Genomic DNA, 23,743 nt, shown 5'->3' on the forward strand with positions numbered 1-23,743 from the left:
ACTTATATGGATATTATGAGGGTGGCAGCAATACGTGATTGGGGCTAAACCCAAAGCCTCCAGAGAGTTAATAAATGACGTTATCAAAGTTTCACAACTGCGCCTGTGTGAAAATTTTGTGGATATTATGTAGAAAAACAGAAGTGAAAAGGCAAACAATATGAATAATAATATTTAATATACTAACATAAGTATTGTAAATTCATAATTTGCAAAATGCAAACCAGTGTGACCGAAAGAAAAATTAGTAATATGTAGGTATCATAAATAAAAATAAAATAAAATTAAAAATAATAGAAAGTTCGTAATGTTACAGGTAACTAAGATTAAGAAATGAAAAATTATCAGTCCAAAAATTGTGGTGTGAATAGAGTGTGGCGTCCCACCTCTTTTACACCTTAATGTGGTTCTGTATTGAATTGAGTACACAGTGGAAATGGAAGTTCTGGAATGACACTGAAGTTACGGATTGTAGAGTCCGTCACAGATGTTATAAAGTTTTCTTCTTCTCAGAGGCGGGTTCTGGTCTTAAATATGATCACGTTACTACGGGGTACCCCAAATGGATAGCGGAGGGACAAGGTGACAGTTGGTTCCTACGACTCATCTGCCTTTCCTGGACATGATTCTAGACACAGACCAGAAAAGGGTTTATCTCCCGATGGAGAAAGCTCAGGAACTCATGACACTGGTCAGGAACCTATTAAAACCAAAACGGGTGTCAGTGCATCACTGCACTCGTGTCCTGGGAAAGATGGTGGCATCATACGAGGCCATTCCCTTCGGCAGGTTCCATGCGAGGACTTTTCAATGGGACTTACTGGACAAGTGGTCCGGATCACATCTTCAGATGCATCGGTTAATCACCCTATCCCCCAGGGCCAGGGTGTCACTCCTGTGGTGGCTGCAGAGCGCTCACCTTCTCGAGGGCCGCAGATTCGGCATTCAGGACTGGGTCCTGGTGACCACGGACGCAAGCCTCCGAGGTTGGGGTGCAGTCACACAGATAAGAAATTTCGAAGGTCTGTGGTCAAGTCAAGAGACTTGCCTTCACATCAACATCCTGGGACTAAGAGCCATATACAACGCCCTACGTCAAGCGGAGATCCTGCTTCGCGACCAACCGGTTCTGATTCAGTCAGACAACATCACCGCAGTGGCTCATGTAAACCGCCAAGGCGGCACAAGGAGCAGAGTGGCGATGGCGGAAGAATCACGTAAGCTCACTGTCGGCAGTGTTCATCCCGGGAGTGGACAACTGGGAAGCAGACTTCATCAGCAGACACGACCTCCACCCGGGAGAGTGGGGACTTCATCAGGAAGTCTTCGCACAGATTACAAGTCGATGGGAACTGCCACAGGTGGACATGATGGCATCCCACCTCAACAAAAAGCTACAGAGGTATTGCGCCAGGTCAAGAGACCCTCAGGCGATAGCTGTAAACGCCCTGGTGACACCGTGGGTGTTCCAGTCGGTCTATGTATTTCCTCCTCTTCCTCTCATACCCAAGGTGCTGAGGATAATAAGAAAAAGAGGAGTGAGAACAATACTCATGCAAGAAATGCTCACAGAGGACCCGTGGCCTCTTCCTCTAAGACAGGACTTGTTGCAACAGGGGCCCTGTCTGTTCCAAGACTTACCGCGGCTGCGTTTGACGGCATGGCGGTTGAACGCCGGATCCTAGCAGAGAAAGGCATTCCGGATGAGGTCATTCCTACGCTGATAAAGGCTAGGAAGGACGTGACAGCTCAACATTATCACTGTATATGGCGAAAATATGTTGCTTGGTGTGAGGCCAGGAATGCTCCTACGGAGGAATTCCAGCTGGGCCGTTTCCTTCACTTCCTACAGTCCGGAGTGAATTTGGGCCTAAAATTGGGTTCCATTAAGGTCCAGATTTCTGCCCTATCCATTTTCTTTCAAAAGGAGTTGGCTTCTCTACCTGAAGTTCAGACGTTTGTAAAGGGAGTGCTGCATATTCAGCCCCCTTTTGTGCCTCCAGTGGCACCTTGGGATCTTAACGTGGTGTTGAGTTTCCTGAAATCCCACTGGTTTAAACCACTCAAAACGGTGGAGTTGAAATATCTAACGTGGAAGGTGGTCATGCTATTAGCCTTGGCTTCGGCTAGGCGTGTGTCAGAGTTGGCGGCTTTGTCACATAAAAGCCCCTATCTGGTTTTCCATGCGGATAGAGCAGAATTGCGGACCCGTCCACAATTTCTGCCGAAAGTGGTTTCATCATTTCATATGAACCAACCTATTGTGGTGCCTGTGGCTACTACTGACTTGGAGGATTCCGAGTTACTTGATGTGGTCAGGGCTTTGAAGGTTTATGTAGCCAGAACGGCTAGGGTCAGGAAAACAGAGTCTTTGTTTATCCTGTATGCTTCCAACAAGCTTGGTGCTCCTGCTTCAAAGCAAACTATTGCTCGCTGGATCTGTAACACGATTCAGCAGGCTCATTCTGCGGCTGGATTGCCGCTGCCAAAATCAGTTAAGGCCCATTCCACTAGGAAGGTGGGCTCTTCTTGGGCGGCTGCCCGAGGGGTCTCGGCATTACAGCTTTGCCGAGCGGCTACTTGGTCTGGTTCAAACACTTTTGCAAAGTTCTACAAGTTTGATACCCTGGCTGAGGAGGACCTTGTGTTTGCTCAATCGGTGCTGCAGAGTCATCCGCACTCTCCCGCCCGTTTGGGAGCTTTGGTATAATCCCCATGGTCCTTACGGAGTCCCCAGCATCCACTAGAACGTTAGAGAAAATAAGATTTTACCTACCGGTAAATCTATTTCTCGTAGTCCGTAGTGGATGCTGGGCGCCCGTCCCAAGTGCGGACTTCTTCTGCAATACTTGTATATAGTTATTGCTTCAGTAAGGGTTAAGTTATGGTTGCATCAGGGTTTGACCTGATGCTCTGTTATTTGTCATACTGTTAACTGGTTGTTATCACATGTTATACGGTGTGATTGGTGTGGCTGGTATAAATCTTGCCCTGGATTACCAAAATCCTTTCCTTGTATGGTCCGCTCTTCTGGGCACAGTTTCTCTAACTGAGGTCTGGAGGAGGGGCATAGAGGGAGGAGCCAGTGCACACCAGAACCTAAATTCTTTCTTAAAGTGCCCATGTCTCCTGCGGAGCCCGTCTATCCCCATGGTCCTTACGGAGTCCCCAGCATCCACTACGGACTACGAGAAATAGATTTACCGGTAAGTAAAATCTTATTTTTTGCGGTCAGTTCATATTCCACGCTCGTCACTCCACAACTTCTGAATAACAAGTACCCAACAAGTATCACACACAATGAAGTCATCCATTTTGAGAAGCACACAAAATGGAAGCTATCTGTGTATACATAAGCGTCCACTTTAGAGTGAATTGTACTAATTTACAAAAGTCATATATAAAAAAAATAAATGAGCTTGTTTTTTCTATTGCTATGTAGGGGCTATACGTTACAGGGCACATTATGATTGAAAGAAGCTTACTTATAAAGCTCCTACATAAGGCTCAGTGTTTCCGAGTGGGTATAGAAAGGGGTAGAGTCCATGCTACATTCTCAGGCCGAGGCCGATTGGGCAGCAACATGAACATGTAGAGCTGAGTACGAGGGACAAGCTTAGTTCTGCTGATAGTGAGTTTAGGACACTACAGATATCTGCTTTTATACAAACTTATATCTGGATGGTTTCTACCAGCTATTTGTGCATCGGTTATAATACAACTTGGTGCCTGTGACTGATGAGCAAAGAGTTTTTTCCAGCATTTTGGGGAGCCCTATAAGAATACTGGTAAAAAAAAAAAAAAGACACCAACCATAATGTTTTAGATGGCACTTGTTCTGTTATACAGTTGTACATGTTTGTGGTCCTAACGGTATGCATACGTCTCCAGCTGTACAATCTGCATTTGAACATTAGTCACTATAGTTTCTTCAGCCCATATCCTTATTCCAACATTCCTCTGTACTCTCTCCTTTGTGTTAGGCTTTACTCTGCCGGATTAATGAGGAGACTCAGAAACCCACTGTTTTAAGCTTGAGTAGAGAACACAACCCCACACAGTATGAAGAGCGGATGAGAATCCAGAGAGCGGGGGGCAATGTGAGGTGAGCATCTCTGCCCATATAAGTGTGTAGCCAGCTACCTATTCCAGAATCGCTCCCAATTTATCCGTACAATAAGCATACACTACAAAATCCTGTTAGTCTTTAATTGTAGATTCCACCATAATTTATGTGTGAACCTGGCAACTGATTACCTGATATGTTCTTTGAGTGTTACTTAATAGAGTTTTCTGGTTTCTAATTCCATCACGCACTCCCTTCAGGGCGGAGGAGCCCCCAGCTCTGGGGTGTGTACAGTGTTCTGCAGAATCAGCAAATTCTGTGAAATGCCAGCCAGTTATCAGCATAGGCCACACTGCACAGACTGCTCTGCCCGGGGGTTATATTTGCTGAAAAAGTTTCACCAAGATATGAGCTCTAAGATGCCTCCCAGCTCCAAATCTCTTACAGAACACTCCAGACTAAGATATGCTGTTTCTCACACACACTTTACTCTTCATCAGTCTTGCATGGCTTTACAGGACTGTACATTGTACAAGGGTACAAAATCACTACTGTAGTGCATTGACCTTAATTTAGATGATGGTTAAATGTCTTTGGTTATTCAGACAGTAGCTCTTCTTTCAGCATCTCTTCCTTGAGAACCTTGTGTGCTTTGTGTTCCGCAGAGATGGCAGAGTTCTCGGAGTGTTGGAGGTGTCTCGCTCACTAGGAGATGGGCAGTACAAGCGGTGGGGGGTCATCAGCACGCCAGATGTGAAAAGGTGTCCTCTCACGGACAGTGACAGGTAAATGAGCGTGTCGTCACACTTGTAGTAGTACAACGTGATGGCTACACATACAAGTACGCCCACTAACTTATAAACACAGCCACTGTCCTGTATTTTACTGTGTGTTATGGAGAACCCAAATTGCTTCATTAACGTAATGTACTGTATGTCAATAACTTAGAATAATTTGTTTGGTCTATATAGTGTCCCTATAATTGTGTTATCTGTTAGTTACGTTATTTTGAGATGACCTTAAAGCCTACAGTATTTAAACCAGCACCCATTGTCCGTTTGACATCCCAGAGGATCGCCTCCTATATGTTTCACCTTTTCTGGATGACTTTCTGTGATGCGGATATTAATCACCTAATTACTTTCATTAGTTAAGTTGGTATGGAGAAGAAGAGATCCCAGTATATTACTCATGGTGGGCTAGTTTGTTTAAGGCGTAACAACAAATAGATTTAAAATGTTGCATGTGCACTGGAGCTGAGTGTATCAGGGAGCATCTTGCAGAGGGTTCATGAACGTGCCCAATTGTGCACTCACCTGCCAGAAGCCAGATTTTGTTCTATAGTACAAGAATACTGAAACATAATGACATATTGCAGAAGGCGTATTAATGAGTAGCACAGCTTTTTCCTTCTCCATAAAGTAGCAAATAAGGTATACTCGGGAGAATGTCTTGTTAAACAGGTTTTATTCTAATCTTTTTATATGATACGGTTTGCACCTTCATGATGCACTTTTTTTTTTTTTTGTATGGGAAAGCACATTGTGATTCTAAAAGCCTTTAAGGAAAAAGCCAAAGGCAAACATTAAGAGGAAGGCCAAATGTCCTTTGTCTCATAAATGAAGGCCGACATTAGGCTTCTCTGAGCAATACCTTAGGACAATAAAATAAAATGTAAAATGAATATACTGGTGCTTCTAAAGCGAGTAGATGGGACTGTGCAGTCCCAAGATCTGGGCCTTACCCAAAGGAAGACCAGAAACCACTGTTTTCATATACACGTTTCTGCACACAATACAGTGAGAAATGTTTTGAGGTTGACATGTTTGTGTCACTTGTCACATTTCCCAAACTAATAGAGATAACATCTTCACCATGTGTCTGTGCATTATCCTTTTTCTGAACTTTACAGCTTTCATTTCATTTATATATTTATTTTTGCTGATCGTATTCCCTATAGGTTTGTTTTATTAGCCTGCGATGGCCTTTTCAAGGCCTTCTCAGCAGAAGAGGCTGTAAATTTCATCCTTAGCCACGTGCAGGTAAGTTGGCTTAGTAGTGGGGCTGTATGAGCTAAAATTAAGTATTTAGATATCCTTTCCTGAGGTCTGATATGTCACCCACTTACAGGATGAAGGCTCCAAGGAAGAAGACAGCACACCCGACACAGACAACAGATATGAATCTGCCTGCCATCGCCTTGCCAACGAAGCCGTGCGCCGCGGTGCCGCTGACAATGTCACCGTACTCCTGGTACAGATTCAACACTGACACTGTGGTAGGGACATAACAAGGGATGACTAGTAATACACCAAAAGTTACTCCTTTCATCTCGGATTATAAACCAACCTCCCAACCTCTGCCAGATAAGATGCTGTTCGCCCACAGTGCCATTCAGAGGGCTGCTACTCTAGTACTGGGGACATTTTGGATATACGATCATCTGTTTTAAGTTCAGACGAAGATGTGTTATTTAGGTTTGATTCCTTTCTGCAGGTAGCTGCTTTGGTGGTTATCTGTTCAGTGTGACTTTTATTTTATTATTATTTTGTGATGGTATACTTTAGTAAAAAAGTATTTCACACATGTTGTCTTGTACTGCTTGCTTTGAGGTACAGTGCATCCCTTCTCTGCATCTGTATGAATGACAGGATGTTTTATTTTTTCTTTAGTCTAAAACCGTCTGTGACCAATTATAACTGTATGCATATAATAGAAACATACATTTTTCTCTAACGTCCTAGTGGATGCTGGGAACTCCGAAAGGACCATGGGGAATAGCGGGCTCCGAAGGAGGCTGGGCACTCTAGAAAGATTTAGGACTACCTGGTGTGCACTGGCTCCTCCGACTATGACCCTCCTCCAAGCCTCAGTTAGATTTTGTGCCCGGCCGAGGTTGGATGCACACTAGGGGCTCTCCTGAGCTCTTAGAAGAAAGATAGTCTTAGGTTTATTATTTTCAGTGAGACCTGCTGGCAACAGGCTCACTGCAGCGAGGGACTAAGGGGAGAAGAAGCGAACTCGCCTGCTTGCAGCCGCATTGGGCTTCTTAGGCTACTGGACACCATTAGCTCCAGAGGGATCGACCGCAGGCCCAGCCTTGATGTTCGGTCTCGGAGCCGCGCCGCCGTCCCCCTTACAGAGCCAGAAGCAAGAAGATGGTCCGGAAAATCGGCGGCATGAAGACATCAGTCTTCACCAAGGTAGCGCACAGCACTGCAGCTGTGCGCCATTGCTCCTCTCACACTTTACACTCCGGTCACTGAGGGTGCAGGGCGCTGGGGGGGGGCGCCCTGAGGCAGCAATAAAAACACCTTGGCTGGCAAAAATACCTCAATATATAGCCCCAGGGGCTATATATGAGGTAAATACCCCTGCCAGATTCCATAAAAAAGCGGGAGAATAGGCCGCGGAAAAGGGGTGGAGCTATCTCCCTCAGCACACTGGGCGCCATTTTCCCCTCACAGTTCCGCTGGAAGGAAGCTCCCTGGCTCTCCCCTGCAGACTACTCTACAGAAAAGGGTAAAAAAGAGAGAGGGGGGGCATTTAATTTGGCACAGTATATAGTTTATATTAAAAAGCAGCTATAAGGGACATAACTCAGTTAGTCCCTGCCTTATATAGCGCTCTGGTGTGTGCTGGCATACTCTCACTCTGTCCCCCCAAAGGGCTTTTGTGGGTCCTGTCCTCTATTGAGCATTCCCTGTGTGTGTGGAGTGTGTCGGTACGGCTGTGTCGACATGTTTGATGAGGATAATGAGGTGGAGGCGGAGCAGATGCCTTTAGAAGGGATGTCACCCCCTGGGGGGCAGACACCTGAGTGGATGTGCTTATGGAAAGAAATGAGTGCACGTATAGACTCATTACATAAGAAATTTGACGACATGACGACTGCGGGACAGCCGAGTTCTCAGCTCGTGCCTGTCCAGGTGTCTCAAAAGTCATCAGGGGCTCTGAAACGCCCGCTATCTCAGATGGCACAAGTAGGTGTCGACACGGATACTGACACCAGTGTCGACGACGAGGAGTCAAATTTAATGCCCATTAAGGCCATTCACTGCATGATTGAGGCAATGAAAGAGGTGTTAAATATCTCTGATTTACATCCAGGTACCACAAAAAAGGGTATTATGTTTGGGGAGAAAAAACTACCTGTAGTTTTTCCCCCGTCAGATGAATTAAATGAAGTGTGTGAAGAAGCGTGGGCTTCCCCTGATAAGAAATTGGTAATTCCTAAGAAGGTACTAATGGCGTTCCCTTTCCCGCCAGAGGATAGGTTACGTTGGGAAACACCTCCTAGAGTGGATAAAGCGCTCACACGTTTGTCTAAAAAGGTGGCACTACCGTCTCAAGATACGGCCGCCCTTAAGGAACCTGCTGATAGAAAGCAGGAGGCGATCCTGAAGTCTGTATATACACACTCAGGCATTATACTTAGACCAGCTATTGCATCAGCATGGATGTGCAGTGCTGCCGCTGCGTGGTCGGAAAAACTGTCAGAAAATATTGACACACTAGACAGAGACACGATTCTGCTAACAATTGACCATATCAAAGACTCAGTCTTATATATGAGAGATGCACAGAGGGAAGTCTGCCGGCTGGCATCTAAAATAAGTGCATTGTCCATCTCTGCTAGGAGATGCTTATGGACTCGCCAGTGGACTGGAGATGCAGATTCCAAAAGGCACATGGAAGTTTTGCCTTATAAGGGGGGGGAATTATTTGGGGATGGTCTCTCCGACCTAGTTTCCACCAACGTCTGGGAAGTCAGCATTTTTACCCCATGTCCCCTCACAGCCTAAGAAGGCGCCATTTTATCAGGTTCAGTCCTTTCGGACCCAGAAAAACAAGCGGGGAAAAGGAGGGTCTTTTCTCTCTAGAGGCAGAGGTAGGGGAAAAAGGCTGCAACAAACAGCAGGTTCCCAGGAGCAAAAGTCCTCCCCCGCTTCCTCTTCCAAGTCCGCCGCATGACGGTGGGGCTCCACAGGCGGAGCCAGGTACGGTGGGGGCCCGCCTCATGAATTTCAGCGATCAGTGGGCTCGCTCACAGGTGGATCCCTGGATCCTTCAAATAGTATCTCAGGGGTACAAGCTAGAATTCGAGGCGGCTCCACCCCACCGGTTCCTAAAATCTGCCTTGCCGATTGCTCCCTTAGACAGGGAGGCGGTGCTAGCAGCGATTCACAAGCTGTATTCCCAGCAGGTGATAATCAAGGTACCCCTACTTCAACAAGGCCGGGGTTACTATTCCACACTGTTTGTGGTGCCGAAACCGGACGGTTCGGTGAGACCCATTTTAAATTTGAAATCCTTGAACACATACATAAAAAAATTCAAGTTCAAGATGGAATCGCTCAGGGCGGTTATTGCAAGCCTGGAGGAGGGGGATTACATGGTATCCCTGGACATCAAGGATGCTTACCTGCATGTCCCCATTTACCATCCTCACCAGGAGTACCTCAGATTTGTGGTACAGGATTGCCATTACCAATTCCAGACGCTGCCGTTTGGACTCTCCACGGCACCGAGGGTATTTACCAAGGTTATGGCGGAAATGATGATACTCCTTCGAAAAAAGGGAGTTTTAATTATCCCATACTTGGACGATCTCCTAATAAAGGCACGATCCAAGGAACAGTTGTTAGTGGGAGTAGCACTATCTCAGGAAGTGCTGCGCCAGCACGGCTGGATTCTGAATATCCCAAAGTCACAGCTGGTCCCGACGACACGTCTAATGTTCCTGGGAATGATTCTGGACACAGTCCAGAAAAAAGTGTTTCTTCCGGAGGAGAAAGCCAGGGAGTTGTCTTCTCTAGTCAGAGACCTCCTAAAACCAAAACAGGTATCGGTGCATCACTGCACGCGGGTCCTGGGAAAGATGGTAGCTTCTTACGAAGCAATTCCATTCGGCAGGTTCCATGCCAGGATTTTTCAGTGGGACCTGTTGGACAAGTGGTCCGGATCGCATCTTCAGATGCATCGCTTGATAACCCTGTCCCCAAGAACCAGGGTGTCTCTTCTGTGGTGGCTGCAGAGTGCTCATCTTTTGGAGGGCCGCAGATTCGGCATACAGGACTGGGTCCTGGTGACCACGGATGCCAGCCTACGAGGCTGGGGGGCAGTCACAAAGGGAAGAAACTTCCAAGGACTATGGTCAAGTCAGGAGACTTCCCTTCACATAAATATTCTGGAACTAAGGGCCATTTACAATGCCCTAAGTCAAGCAAAATCCCTGCTCCTACACCAGCCGGTGCTGATCCAGTCAGACAACAACACGGCAGTCGCCCATGTGAATCGACAGGGCGGCACAAGAAGCAGGATGGCAATGGCAGAAGCAACAAGGATTCTCCGATGGGCGGAAAATCATGTACTAGCACTGTCAGCAGTGTTCATCCCGGGAGTGGACAACTGGGAAGCAGACTTTCTCAGCAGGCACGACCTCCACCCGGGAGAGTGGGGACTTCATCCAGAAGTCTTCCAAATGATTGTAAATCAGTGGGGTCGTCCACAGGTGGACATGATGGCGTCCCGCCTAAACAAAAAACTAGAGAGGTATTGCGCCAGGTCAAGAGACCCTCAGGCGATAGCTGTGGACGCTCTAGTGACACCGTGGGTGTACCAGTCAGTTTGTGTTCCCTCCTCTACCTCTCATACCAAAGGTATTGAGAATAATAAGAAAGCGAGGTGTAAACACAATTCTCGTGGTTCCGGATTGGCCAAGAAGAGCGTGGTACCCGGAACTTCAAGAGATGATCTCAGAGGACCTGTGGTCTCTGCCGCTCAGACAAGACCTGCTACAGCAGGGGCCCTGTCTGTTCCAAGACTTACCGCGGCTGCGTTTGACGGCATGGCGGTTGAACGCCGGATCCTGAAGGAAAAGGGCATTCCGGAGGAAGTCATTCCTACGCTTATTAAAGCTAGAAAAGAGGTTACAGCAAATCATTATCACCGCATATGGCGGAAGTATGTTGCATGGTGTGAGGCCGAAAAGGCCCCAACAGAGGAATTTCAACTAGGTCGATTTCTGCATTTCCTGCAAGCAGGAGTTAATATGGGCCTAAAACTAGGCTCCATTAAAGTACAGATCTCGGCTCTGTCGATTTTCTTTCAAAAAGAACTAGCTTCAGTACCTGAAGTTCAGACATTTGTGAAAGGAGTGCTGCATATTCAGCCCCCATTTGTGCCTCCTGTGGCACCTTGGGATCTCAACGTGATGTTGAGTTTCTTAAAATCACATTGGTTTGAGCCACTAAAAACCGTGGATCTGAAATATCTCACGTGGAAAGTGGTCATGTTATTGGCTTTGGCTTCAGCCAGGCGTGTGTCAGAATTGGCGGCTTTATCATGTAAAAGCCCTTATCTGATTTTCCATATGGATAGGGCAGAATTGAGGACTCGTCCCCAATTTCTCCCAAAGGTGGTGTCAGCGTTTCACCTGAACCAGCCTATGGTGGTGCCTGCGGCTACTAGGGACTTGGAGGACTCCATGTTGCTAGACGTTGTCAGGGCCCTGAAAATATATGTTTCCAGGACGGCTGGAGTCAGAAAATATGACTCGCTGTTTATCCTGTATGCACCCAACAAGCTGGGTGCTCCTGCTTCTAAGCAGACTATTGCTCGCTGGATTTGTAGTACAATTCAGCTTGCTCATTCTGTGGCAGGCCTGCCACAGCCAAAATCTGTAAATGCCCATTCCACTAGGAAGGTGGGCTCATCTTGGGCGGCTGCCCGAGGGGTCTCGGCTTTACAACTTTGCCGAGCAGCTACTTGGTCAGGGGCAAACACGTTTGCAAAACTCTACAAATTTGATACCCTGGCTGAGGAGGACCTGGAGTTCTCTCATTCGGTGCTGCAGAGTCATCCGCACTCTCCCGCCCGTTTGGGAGCTTTGGTATAATCCCCATGGTCCTTTCGGAGTTCCCAGCATCCACTAGGACGTTAGAGAAAATAAGAATTTACTTACCGATAATTCTATTTCTCATAGTCCGTAGTGGATGCTGGGCGCCCATCCCAAGTGCGGTTTATCTGCAATACTTGTACATAGTTATTGTTAACTAAATCGGGTTATTGTTGAGCCATCTGTTGAGAGGCTCAGTTGTTTCATACTGTTAACTGGGATTCATATCACGAGTTGTACGGTGTGATTGGTGTGGCTGGTAAGAGTCTTACCCGGGATTCAAAATCCTTCCTTATTGTGTACGCTCGTCCGGGCACAGTGTCCTAACTGAGGCTTGGAGGAGGGTCATAGTGGGAGGAGCCAGTGCACACCAGGTAGTCCTAAATCTTTCTAGAGTGCCCAGCCTCCTTCGGAGCCCGCTATTCCCCATGGTCCTTTCGGAGTTCCCAGCATCCACTACGGACTACGAGAAATAGAATTACCGGTGAGTAAATTCTTATTTATTTCCAATGGTTTCTCTAGCATCCATAAGAGATATGGGGGAGACTTAGTACGATGAGCTATAGACTGGGTCCAAAGGAGCCGGTGCACTTTAAATTTCTTCACTGGGTGTGCTGGCTCCTCCCCTCTATGCCCCTCCCACAGGCAGTTTAGAAAAAAGTGCCCTCGGGAGAGGATGCACATCTCTGCAGCTCCAGAGAGTTTTCGTCAGTTTCTTTTAAACTTTTATTATTTTTGGTATGCTGTTTGGGCAACAGTATACCTGCACCGCGGGAGTTAAAGGGGACAGTCACCGGCCTTGCGAGGTGTCAGTGCCGCTTCCCTGCTGCAGGACCACCGTCCTGAGAGGTTGTTTGTACAGCGGGGCACTGCGCCTTAGCTGTCGCAGTCGCAGCACACCCCTAACAATAGCCTGAAGGTGACGACAGTGGAGAGTACAAACCAGAGGCCCCGCTACGGCAGTCCCCCGGTTCGAAGTGCAGCTGACATGCAGGGGTGGCATATGGGACCCTCCTGGGGGGGACCCGCTATAGCCCCCTGCGTACACTGGCTAGTGGTGGCTTAAACTAGCACTTGTGTGATGTTTCTGCTGCGGGGTACACTGGGCTCCACAAGGATAGACGTTGGGTTGTAGAGTAGGATCTTGATCTGAAGCACCAACAGGCTCAAAAGTTTTGACCTTCTTCCCAAAATGCATAGCGCCGCCTCCTATATCACCCCGCCTCCGTGCACAGGAGCTCAGTTTGTAGTTGGTGCTTGCAGTGCAAGCATGTAACAGGAAGAGCGGTTCACTGCAGCTCTAGAAAAAGCTTTTTCTGAGGAAAAAAAGACTACAAGGGCTGCAGCAGAGGCACAGATTGTCAAATGAAAAAAGCTCAAATAAAAGCGCTCAGTGTGGTTTCATATATTGTAACTAAAAAGATACTTATTGTCCATATGATTATGTATGAATAAAGTCCAATCTCAAGATGATTCCTCCTGTTGTAATCTGAGGACGGTCAAAACTTCCACTCCATATGACGTATCAAAGTGATATGTGGACAAAAGCAGAAATAACACATTATGGTGCAGTACGTCTTTAAATGCTGAAGATGAACAAGGTAGCTTGAAACACAAAATTTTCAAAGGAGATAGATGGCGTACCCCACTCACAATCAATATAGCTAGTCTCCGCACATAAAGGTATCTTTAATTCCACCAAAAACCGTAAGTCAAACATATAGTACGGTGCGTACCATTACTCACTCAGAACAAGACGCAAATCCTCACGTAGCGGTTTCTTTATGTGTGGCTCCAAGGATATTCATGAAAAGTGTTATGATTAAAAACACTTTATTACAGAATAAAAACAAATATACATACAGTGGTCCTTGACACAAAATGGCTCAGGGGCGGACAGTGAAAAAGCTGATATGGCCGCCGGCCGAAAACAGCACTAACCAGCAAGATAGTAATACTACAAATCCAACCTCAAGAAACCAAGTCATGCAGGAGAGCCACCTGTAAGCACTCATGCAACGCGTTTCTCCCCGCAAATGGGGCTTTTTCAAGGATATTACTATCTTGCTGGCTAGTGCTGTTTTCGGCCGGCGGCCATATCAGCTTTTTCACTGTCCGCCCCTGAGCCATTTTGTGTCAAGGACCACTTTATGTATATTTGTTTTTATTCTGTAATAAAGTGTTTTTAATCATAACACTTTTCATGAATATCCTTGGAGCCACACATAAAGAAACCGGTACGTGAGGATTTGCGTCTTGTTCTGAGTGAGTAATGGTACGCACCGTACTATATGTTTGACTTACGGTTTTTGGTGGAATTAAAGATACCTTTATGTGCGGAGACTAGCTATATTGATTGTGAGTGGGGTACGCCATCTATCTCCTTTGAAAATTTTGTGTTTCAAGCTACCTTGTTCATCTTCAGCATTTAAAGACGTACTGCACCATAATGTGTTATTTCTGCTTTTGTCCACATATCACTTTGATACGTCATATGGAGTGGGAGTTTTGACCGTCCTCGGATTACAACAGGAGGAATCATCTTGAGATTGGACTTTATTCATACATAATCATATGGACAATAAGTATCTTTTTAGTTACAATATATGAAACCACACTGAGCGCTTTTATTTGAGTTTTTTTCATTTGTCAATTGTATTCTCCACGAGGGTTAAGTGGCCCTCACTTGCTCAATCAGCTGCATAAGTGCGATTGCGCCTTGGGTTCTTGATTATTTTTGCTTTCTAGAGGCACAGATTGTGTTAGATGTCAGTAGACATTGCCTGCTGCAGCTCCATCTCTCCCCCAGCGGCGCTGTACACTCCCGCGCCCTGGTTGACGGGTACCTACAGCAGGAGGCTCCGGTTTTCTTCCAAGTTAGTCACACATGGCTGGGGCTCTCCGGGATCGCGTGGCCGCACTTCGGGAGGAAATAAGTGGGTCCCGCTCGCGGGACCCGCACTTTATCGCCAGTGGGAGGCGAGCCGCGCGCGCTGGCGGTGGACACTGTGGCAGTACAGGCGATCCCACTAGATCACCAGGGCATGGGTGCTGGTCAGGTTTTCTCTCTAAACCTTTTTACAAGTAGCCCGCAGTAAACGGTGGCTTTGCCAGTAGAGGGGATAAGGCTTAGACCTGGAGCCCCTCCCCCAGCCCCAGGGCGCCATTTCCAGTAAATGTTCCCACCCTGGAGCTGCATATCTGTCCCTCACTCCCTGTCAGTGTCTGGGGGCCATTTCTCTCAGCTACACTGTTCCTGGGAATGCTTGGGCAAATCCTCCTGTGTAAAGCCGCCTGGTTGTCAGCGCTGTGACTTTACATGACACTTTAGTATTCTACATGTCAATTAGACAGTGTTCGTTAAGAGAGAGTGCATTTAGTCAGGGTTCTCTGGTACAAGTACCCTATGATATACATCCAGTTCTTACTGTGCAGTGTTATATCTATTGACTTCATAGCTATATATATAAACTGGTCCAGTGCAGTATTATTGTTAGTAATAACATCTGCATTGTATAACTGTGACTATATGTGTGTGCATTAGCTTGCTGAGTAGTTTCCATTTCGTGTCTCTCACTCAACTTGCTATCCCTATATTCTATAACCTGAGGGGGCTTGGTGCGTCAGGTTTTAAAATTATATAGGATTTTCACAAGATATACTTTAATACGTATTTTTCTTTGTGATTTTAGTCACCATATCTTTCCTGTATTTCTGCTTGTGCTGACTACACTGCGCAGGGGTATGGGCAAGAGGTATTGTGCTGCTGACAATTGTACTGTTACCTGATACTGCAAGTTATATCATGTCTGCTTCTGAAGGTAACGGTTCTGGGGCTGAACACACTGCCGGTGTTGCTGAAGCCACAGATCCCTATGAGGAGACTATAACAGCTGTGGGCTCTGGTTCTGGGGGCTCCTTGCCCCACAGTGGGACTGTAGCAATGGGGGTACATAATGACCCACCGTGGGCTACTTTCTCCACGCTTCTACATACGCTAGTTACTAAACTAACACCCCCTATGGGACCTCCTATGCCGGTGCAACAGTTTGTGGTCCCCGCAGCTAACCCGCCGTGGGAGGATAATTTGTCTGCTCCAATTGAAGAAGTTGAACCAGTCCTTGACTACTAAAAAGTCTGACCCTCTCTCGCCTAAGACCAAGGGGTCCTCTAAGCGAGCTCTTATCTCCTCACAATCCACTGCTTTCACTGACACCTCGTCTGATGAAGATGGCGCTTACACTGACCCCACAGATTCTGACACAGATACTGCTGATGGGGAGGGTAGTTCACATGTGGATGTTCCTGTTCTTTTGGAGGCTATTAAGTTGATTTTACAGATTACGGATGATCCCGAGCCATCCGTCCCTCCTAAGAAACCAGATAGGTTCAAGTGTCAGAAGGTGGTTAAACAAGTTTTACCTCACTCTGACCACCTAGTGGATATACGTCAGGAACCCTGGGGAAACCCGGGAAAGAAGTTTGTGCCTCAAAAGAAGATGCTGGCTCGCTATCCCCTCGCGCCAGAGCTGTCTAAAAATTGGGAAACGCCTCCTCCAATAGACTCACATGTGGCTAGGATGGTGATTTCCTCAGCTCTACCTGTCACTACCGTCACGTCTCTAAAAGAGCCTACGGATAAACGTGTGGAGGGTTGTCTGAAAGCGATTTACACCCTCACGGGTGCTGCACAAAGGCCCACTATTGCAGCAACATGGGCTGCAGGGGCTATTGTAGCATGGGCCCTAGAGTTGGAAGCTGAAATCTCTTCTGACCATGCTAGACAATGCTTGTCATATATTGTCACAGCTTCTCACTATATTAAAGAGGCAGCTTCTGATGCCGGTATTCTAGCAGCCTACTACATCTGTCCTGGCTCGCCGGATATTGTGGCTGAGATCCTGATCTGTGGATCTGGACTCTAGAAAAACCCTGGAGGTACTCCCTTTCAAGGGAGGTATTCTGTTTGGGGAAGACTTAAATAAGATAGTGGCTGACTTGGCTACTGCCAAAACTGCCTGTCTGCCAAGTACCGCTCCTTCTGTGTCGAAGGCTAAAGGTACTTCCTTTCGCCCCTTTCGTCCTTCAGGTAAAGCAAGCGGTCAGGCGTACAACAAGCAGGCCCGCACTTCCAAACCTGGTAAGCCGAAGCCCAAAAGAGCCTGGGATGCCCGTCAGCCAGCGTCCAAGACGGATAAGCCTGCCGCATGACGGGGCGGGCCTCCTACTGGGGGATCCCAGGGTGGGGGGCCGGCTTCTAGAGTATAGCCAGGAATGGTTGAAGACCACTTCAGATGCTTGGGTACAGGAAGTCGTCACTCGAGGTTACGCCATAGCCTTCAAAAACCGTCCCCCTCATCTATTTTGCCTGACAGACGTCCCGTTGGACCAGACAAAGGCAAACACTCTACATTCTGTGGTACAGGCCCTCCTGGATACAGGAGTCGTAGTACAGGTGCCTCTTGCTCAGAGGGGCCGGGAGTACTATTCTCCGCTGTTTCTCGTCCCGAAACCGAACGGGTACTCTCGGCCCATTCTCAATCTCAAGGCATTGAACAGGTTTGTGAAAGTTTCCAAGTTCCGTATGGAAACTCTTCGCTCTATAGTTCTGGCCTTGGAACCTGGGGATTACATGGTCTCCCTGGACATACAGGATGCTTACCTGCATATTCCTATAGCAGTGTCACATCAGCAATACCTGAGGTTTGCGATTGGCAACCTCCTTTACCAGTTTCGGGCGTTACCTTTTGGTTTAACTACGGCTCAGCGAGTCTTCAGCAAAGTAATGGCGGTGATGGTGGTACTCCGCCGTCAAGGGGTCAGGATCCTGCTGTACCTGGACGACTTGTTAATCCTGGCAAATTCCCCAGAACTTCTCCTACGTCATCTGGATATGACTGTCCGGTTTCTACAAGCCCACGGGTGGCTCATCAACTGGAAGAAATCCTCCCTGGTCCCTGCTCAGAGCATGGTGCACCTGGGAGTGCTATTGGACACTCACAACCAGCGGTTGTTCTTGTCTCAGGAGAAATTCCTGAAGCTTCAGGACAGAATTTGTTGCTTCCTTTCTCGTCCGCAAGTGTCGATACATTCGGCAATGCAGGTGCTGGGCCTCATGGTCTCAGCGTTTGACATGGTGGAGTATGCTCAATTCCATTCTCGCCCCCTCCAGAGGCTGATTCTAGCCAAGTGGGACGGCCTGCCTCACCGGATCAGGTCTCACATGATCTCGTTGTCTCCGGAGGTCCGTCTGTCGCTGCACTGGTGGCTCCAGGACAAACGATTGTGCAAGGGCCGTCCCTTCTGGTTATCCGACTGGGTCCTGTTGACGACAGATGCCAGTCTCAGAGGTTGGGGAGCGGTGCTAGAGCAACACTCCCTTCAGGGTTGGTGTACCAAGGAGGAATCTCTCCTCTCGATCAACATTCTGGAATTGCGGGCGGTCTTCAATGCGTTGAACCTGGCCCAGCATTTAATTCAAAACTGTCCTGTTCAAGTACAGTCGGACAACGCCACCACAGTGGCTTACATAAATCATCAAGGCGGCACTCGAAGCCGTTTGGCAATGAAGAAAGTCTCACGGATTCTACATTCGGCGGAACGCCATCTACCGGCCATATCAGCAATATTCATTCCGGGAGTCCTGAATTGGGAAGCGGACTTTCTCGGTCGTCAGGACGTACACGCCGGAGAGTGGGGCCTCCAGCCAGAAGTGTTTCAACTACTAGTGGAAAAGTGGGGCCTTCCAGACGTAGATCTGATGGCGTCTCGACACAATCACATGGTTCCGGTCTTCGGAGCAAGGACGAGGGATCCTCAAGCAGGATTCGTGGATGCCCTGGCGGTGCCGTGGAGGTTTCGACTGCCGTACGTGTTCACTCCGGTGTCACTCCTGCCCAGGGTAATTCGGAAGTTCAAGCAAGAAAGAGGAATTCTGCTTCTCATAGCTCCAGCGTGGCCCAGATGGCACTGGTTCTCAGACCTGCAGGGCCTATCGTCAGAGCGTCCAATTCTACTTCCACAACGCCCAGACCTCCTCGTTCAGGGCCCCTGTGTCTACCAGGTCCTGGCCCGGCTGTCTTTGACGGCGTGGCTCTTGAAGCTTCCGTCTTGAGGGCTAAAGGGTTTTCTGAGGAGGTCATTCAAACTATGTTGCAGGCCCGGAAACCGGCTTCTGCTCGGATTTGCCATAGGGTCTGGCATTCTTACTTTGTTTGGTGCGCATCTAACAATTATGACGCTTCCAAGTTTAGTACAGCCAAGTTGTTGGCCTTTCTTCAGCAGGGCCTGGACTTAGGCCTGCGTCTGGCCTCCCTCAAGGTTCAAATATTTGCCTTGTCGGTGTGGTTTCAGAGAAAGATTGCGACCTTACCTGATGTGCATACATTCACTCAGGGTGTGTTGCGTATCCAACCTCCCTATGTCCCGCCTGTGGCTCCTTGGGACTTGTCGGTGGTTTTGGAGGCATTACAAGAGTCTCCGTTTGAACCTCTTTGTTCAGCCGATCTTAAGTGGCTTTCCCTTAAGGTGGTGATTCTGCTGGCTATTGCTTCAGCTAGCAGAGTGTCGGATTTGGGTGCCTTGTCTTGTAGTCCCCCATATCTGATATTTCACGTGACCGGGCGGTTCTTAGGACGCGTTCCGGATATTTGCCTAAGGTGGTTCCTTTGTTCCACCTTAATCAGGAGATTGTGGTACCGGCCTTTGTCTCTCCTGATCTGCCTCCCAAAGAGCGGTCTTTGGATGTGGTATGGGCTCTCCGTATCTATATGAAGAGGACTGCTTCTGTTAGGAAATCTGATTCTCTCTTTATTCTGTTTGGGTTTCACAAACGGGGCTGGCCTGCTCACAAGCAGACTTTGGCCAGATGGATTAGAATGGTGATTGCACATGCTTATGTGAAGGCTGGTCTATCAGCTCCTGCTCGCATTACGGCCCATTCTACTCTTGGGTGGCCCGCAGTGGTGCGGCCCTTGAACAATTGTGCAAGGCGGTTATGTGGTCCTTAGTGGACACGTTCATAAGGTTCTATGCCTTCGATACTGCTGCTTCCCAGGATGCTTCCTTTGGACGCCGGGTTCCTGTGCCCGCTACAGTGCGTCCCCTCCCATAAGGAACTGCTTTAGGACATCCCCAATGTCTATCCTTGTGGAGCCCAGTGTACCCCGCAGCAGAAAACGAGTTTTATGGTAAGAACTTACCTTTGTTAAAACTCTTTCTGCAAGGTACACAGGGCTCCACAAGGCGCCCACCCTGACGCACTTAGCTTCTTTCGGTTGGTATGGCATTAGCAGCTGACACTTCTGTAGGGAGAGTGTGGTGTTTGTGGCAACTTGCAGTTGTCGTCTTTTACTTGCTACTGCATTGGGCTGGTTAACAAAACTGAGCTCCTGTGCACGGAGGCAGGGTGATATAGGAGGCGGCGCTATGCATCTTGGGAAGAAGGTCAAAGCTTTTGAGCCTGTTGGTGCTTCGGATCAAGATCCTACCCTACACCCCAATGTCTATCCTTGTGGAGCCCAGTGTACCTCACAGAAAGAGTTTTAACAAAGGTAAGTTCTTACCATAAAACTTGTTTTTTTAAGCTAATTGGGAGATTTTGGCAGTATAAAAAACACTGTAGCTCCAGCGCCATTGGGATGGGGGGCAGAGCTACCTCAGAGCGGGACCAGCGGTATTTTGGTGCCTTCCTCTGCTTACAGCGGCAGGCACACACAGCTCCTCCTGACACTCAGAAAACGCCGGAAAACTGGTACAATGTGTAGCAAAGGGGGAGAGCTGCTATTGTACACAATCTGTGTCCTATAAAGGACAGTAATCATAGGTGTTTCACTGTGATATAACAGCTTACAGCCTCACTGGGGCTGTGTAGCTGGGGTGTGGTGGTTGTATCACCTCTCACATACAGTAAGGGGCAGGCTTGCTAGTTATTACTTGTCTGTGTATGTGATTGTGCTTTACTGTGAATATGGGTAAACACAAACTATGCAGTGTATGCCACACCTGATTCTCTCCCTTATCTGATTCTGTATCATGTGAACAATGCAGCCAATCTTCACAACTCATTGAGGGGGCTGGGGGAGAGGGTCGAGAGCCTTCCTGGCTAGGTGCCCTTAAAAATATGATGTCTGATATGTCATCACAACTCACTGCTACTGTTCAAAAAACTCAGCTACTGCAACAGGCTGTTGCAGACTTTGCTGCCAGGGCAGATGTTACACAGTTCCCCCTCTCTCACTCAGGACCACAAAAGCGTGGTTTACTTGCTCTACTCTCTGATTTAGATGAAGATGTACAGGAGGATGGGGAGGACTTGGATCCCGTTAGTGGGGATTCCACTTCTGCTCAGGCTATTGTACCCCCTCATTCTGGCCATTCGGGACGTGTTAAAACTCCCTCTAGAGGACGATGCGTCACAGCAGTCGTTTTTCTTTACACAGAACAAGCCTAATGTCACTTTCCCTGATTCTGCGGAGTTAGAGGACCTGTTTAAATTAGACTGGAAAAATCCAGACAAAATATACCAAGTGTCAAAAAGATTTTTGCACACTTTGCCATTTGCTCCTGAAGGTAGGAAATTCTGGGAAAAACTCCCGGGTGTTGACGTATCAGTCTCTTGACTGTCTAAAAATGCGGTGCTGCCTGCTTCGGGCTCCTCTACCATAAAGGATCCTGGGGACAGAAAAATAGAGACTACACTAAAATCTATCTACACGGTAGCAGGTGTATCGTAAAGGCCGGTCATAGCGGGTTGCTGGATGACCCATGCCATTCACACGTGGGCTTCACAAATTCAGTAGGGCCTCTCCAGGAATATGCCTCTGGTCACTACGGTGACACTCCTGAAGCACATTCAGGACACTGCACGCGTCCTGTGTGACTCTCTCAAGGAGATGAGCAATATTAATGCTAGGACCTTTGCCATGGCAGTGTCTGCACGCAGCGCCTTGTGGTTACGTCAGTGGATAGCGGATGCAGAGTCCAAGCGCAGTGTGGAATATCTCCCCTTTTCTGGAGATTGGCTCTTTGGGGTTGAGTTGGATACGTGGATTTCTAAGGTTACTGCGGGGAAATCCACGTTTCTCCCCTCTGGGGCCCCGCCGGCTAGGCGTTCCTACCCGGAGCCATCTGTTTAGTCCTTTCGGTCTAACAGATTTCGATCTAGGGCCAGAGGTGCCTCCAATGCGGCTAGAGGCACCAGAGGTAAGACAAGAAGACTTGCGAACACCGGTTCTCAGGAACAGCACCAGTTCTGCTTCCACTAAGACCTCAGCATGACAGTGCCCACCCACCCCAAGCGGATCTCTAGGTGGGAGCTTGACTGCGTCACTTCAGCCGTGTCTGGGAGGGTTCCTGCCAGGATACCTGGGTCAAGGACCTCATTTCTCAAGGCTACAAGCTGGAGTTCGGTGCTCCTCCCCAACGATTTTTCAAATCAAGCTTACCAGCTTTGGAGAATACGCAAGTTACGTTGCAACAGGCCATCCACAAGTTGGTCCAGTCCCAAGTCATTGTTCCAGTACCAATACAACAACGTGGAAAGGGTTATTACTACAACCTGTTTGTGGTACCGAAGCCGGTTTGGTAAGGCTCATTTTGAATCTAAAGTCCTTGAACACTTATCTAAAGGTTTTCAAGTTCAAGATGGAATCCGTAAGAGCAGTGATTGCAGGCCTGGAAGAACAGGAATTCATTGTTTCCCTGGATATCAAGGACGCCTACCTTCATATTCCGATTTGGCCACTTCATCAGGCTTATCTGAGGTTTGCCCTACTGGACGATCACTACCAGTTCCAGGCACTACCCTTCGGCCTGTCCACAGCTCTGAGGGTGTTCACAAAGGTAATGGTGAGGATGATAATCTGGGTCCAGGGGGTCAATGTTGTCCCTTACCTGGATGATTTCCTGATAAAAGCAAGATCCAGGGAGCTTTTATAGCTCCATATCGACCGCACTATCCAACTTCTGTCACACCATGGGTGGATTCTCAATTTACAGAAGTCCCACCTGGAGCCAACTCAGCGGCTCCTGTTCCTGGGGATGTTACTGGATACTGCCCACAAATAGACATGATGGCTTCTCGACTTAACAAGAAGCTTCATTGGTATTGCTCCCGAACCAGGGACCCTCAGGTGAGGGCAGTGGATGCACGGACGTCGCTTTGGCCTTACCGGCTGGTCTACCTGTTTCCTCCAATTCCGTTGCTCCAAAGGGTGCTCAAGCGAAAAAGAAATCAGGGAGTACAGGGCGTATTACACTGATCTTCTGGACATGTCCATCGAAGACCCTTGGCCTCTACCACTGAGAAAAGATCTTCAACAAGGACCGTTCGTCTACCTGGACTTACGGTGACTTCGTTTGACGGTATGGAGGTTGAGCGGAACATCCTAGCTCACAAGGGCCTTTCCAAAAGAGTCATTGCTACAAGGGTTCAGGCCAGGAAACTGACGTCAAAACATATCTGGAGAGGATATGTCTCTTGGTGCGAGGAACGCTAGTGTCCGCCTGCGGAGTTCCACTTGGGACGTTTCCTCCGTTCCCTGCAGGCTGGTTTCCTCCGTTCCTTGCAGGCTGGTGTGGATTTCAGCCTTCTCAATTTTCTTCCAGAAGAAATTGGCAGTATTGCCAGAAGTTCAGACCTTCTTTCAAGGAGTTCTTCACATTCAACCTCCTTTTGTGGCACCCTGGGATTTCAATGTAGTGTTGGAATTTCTACAGTCTTCCTGGTTTGAACCTCTGATGACGGTAGAAGATCAGTACCTCACATGGAAGACGGT

The 23,743-nt window shown here is 47.9% G+C and overlaps 1 protein-coding gene across 3 annotated transcripts in view; it reads left to right on the forward strand.

Moving 5' to 3' along the window:
• The window catches only part of ILKAP (ILK associated serine/threonine phosphatase), a 165,637-nt gene extending 158,985 nt beyond the window's left edge, over nucleotides 1-6,652 (forward strand). For all 3 annotated transcript variants that reach the window (XM_063915800.1, XM_063915797.1, XM_063915798.1), the window contains exons 7-10: nucleotides 3,984-4,105; nucleotides 4,732-4,851; nucleotides 6,027-6,108; nucleotides 6,197-6,652. In XM_063915800.1, the coding sequence (XP_063771870.1) occupies nucleotides 3,984-4,105; nucleotides 4,732-4,851; nucleotides 6,027-6,108; nucleotides 6,197-6,337 (465 nt within the window). In that variant the 3' untranslated portion in view covers nucleotides 6,338-6,652. The remainder of the gene's footprint in view (nucleotides 1-3,983; nucleotides 4,106-4,731; nucleotides 4,852-6,026; nucleotides 6,109-6,196) is intronic.
• Nucleotides 6,653-23,743: the final 17,091 nt, after the last annotated feature.

Source organism: Pseudophryne corroboree, chromosome 4 (assembly GCF_028390025.1).
Source record: "Pseudophryne corroboree isolate aPseCor3 chromosome 4, aPseCor3.hap2, whole genome shotgun sequence".
NCBI classification, from domain to species: Eukaryota; Metazoa; Chordata; class Amphibia; order Anura; family Myobatrachidae; genus Pseudophryne; species Pseudophryne corroboree.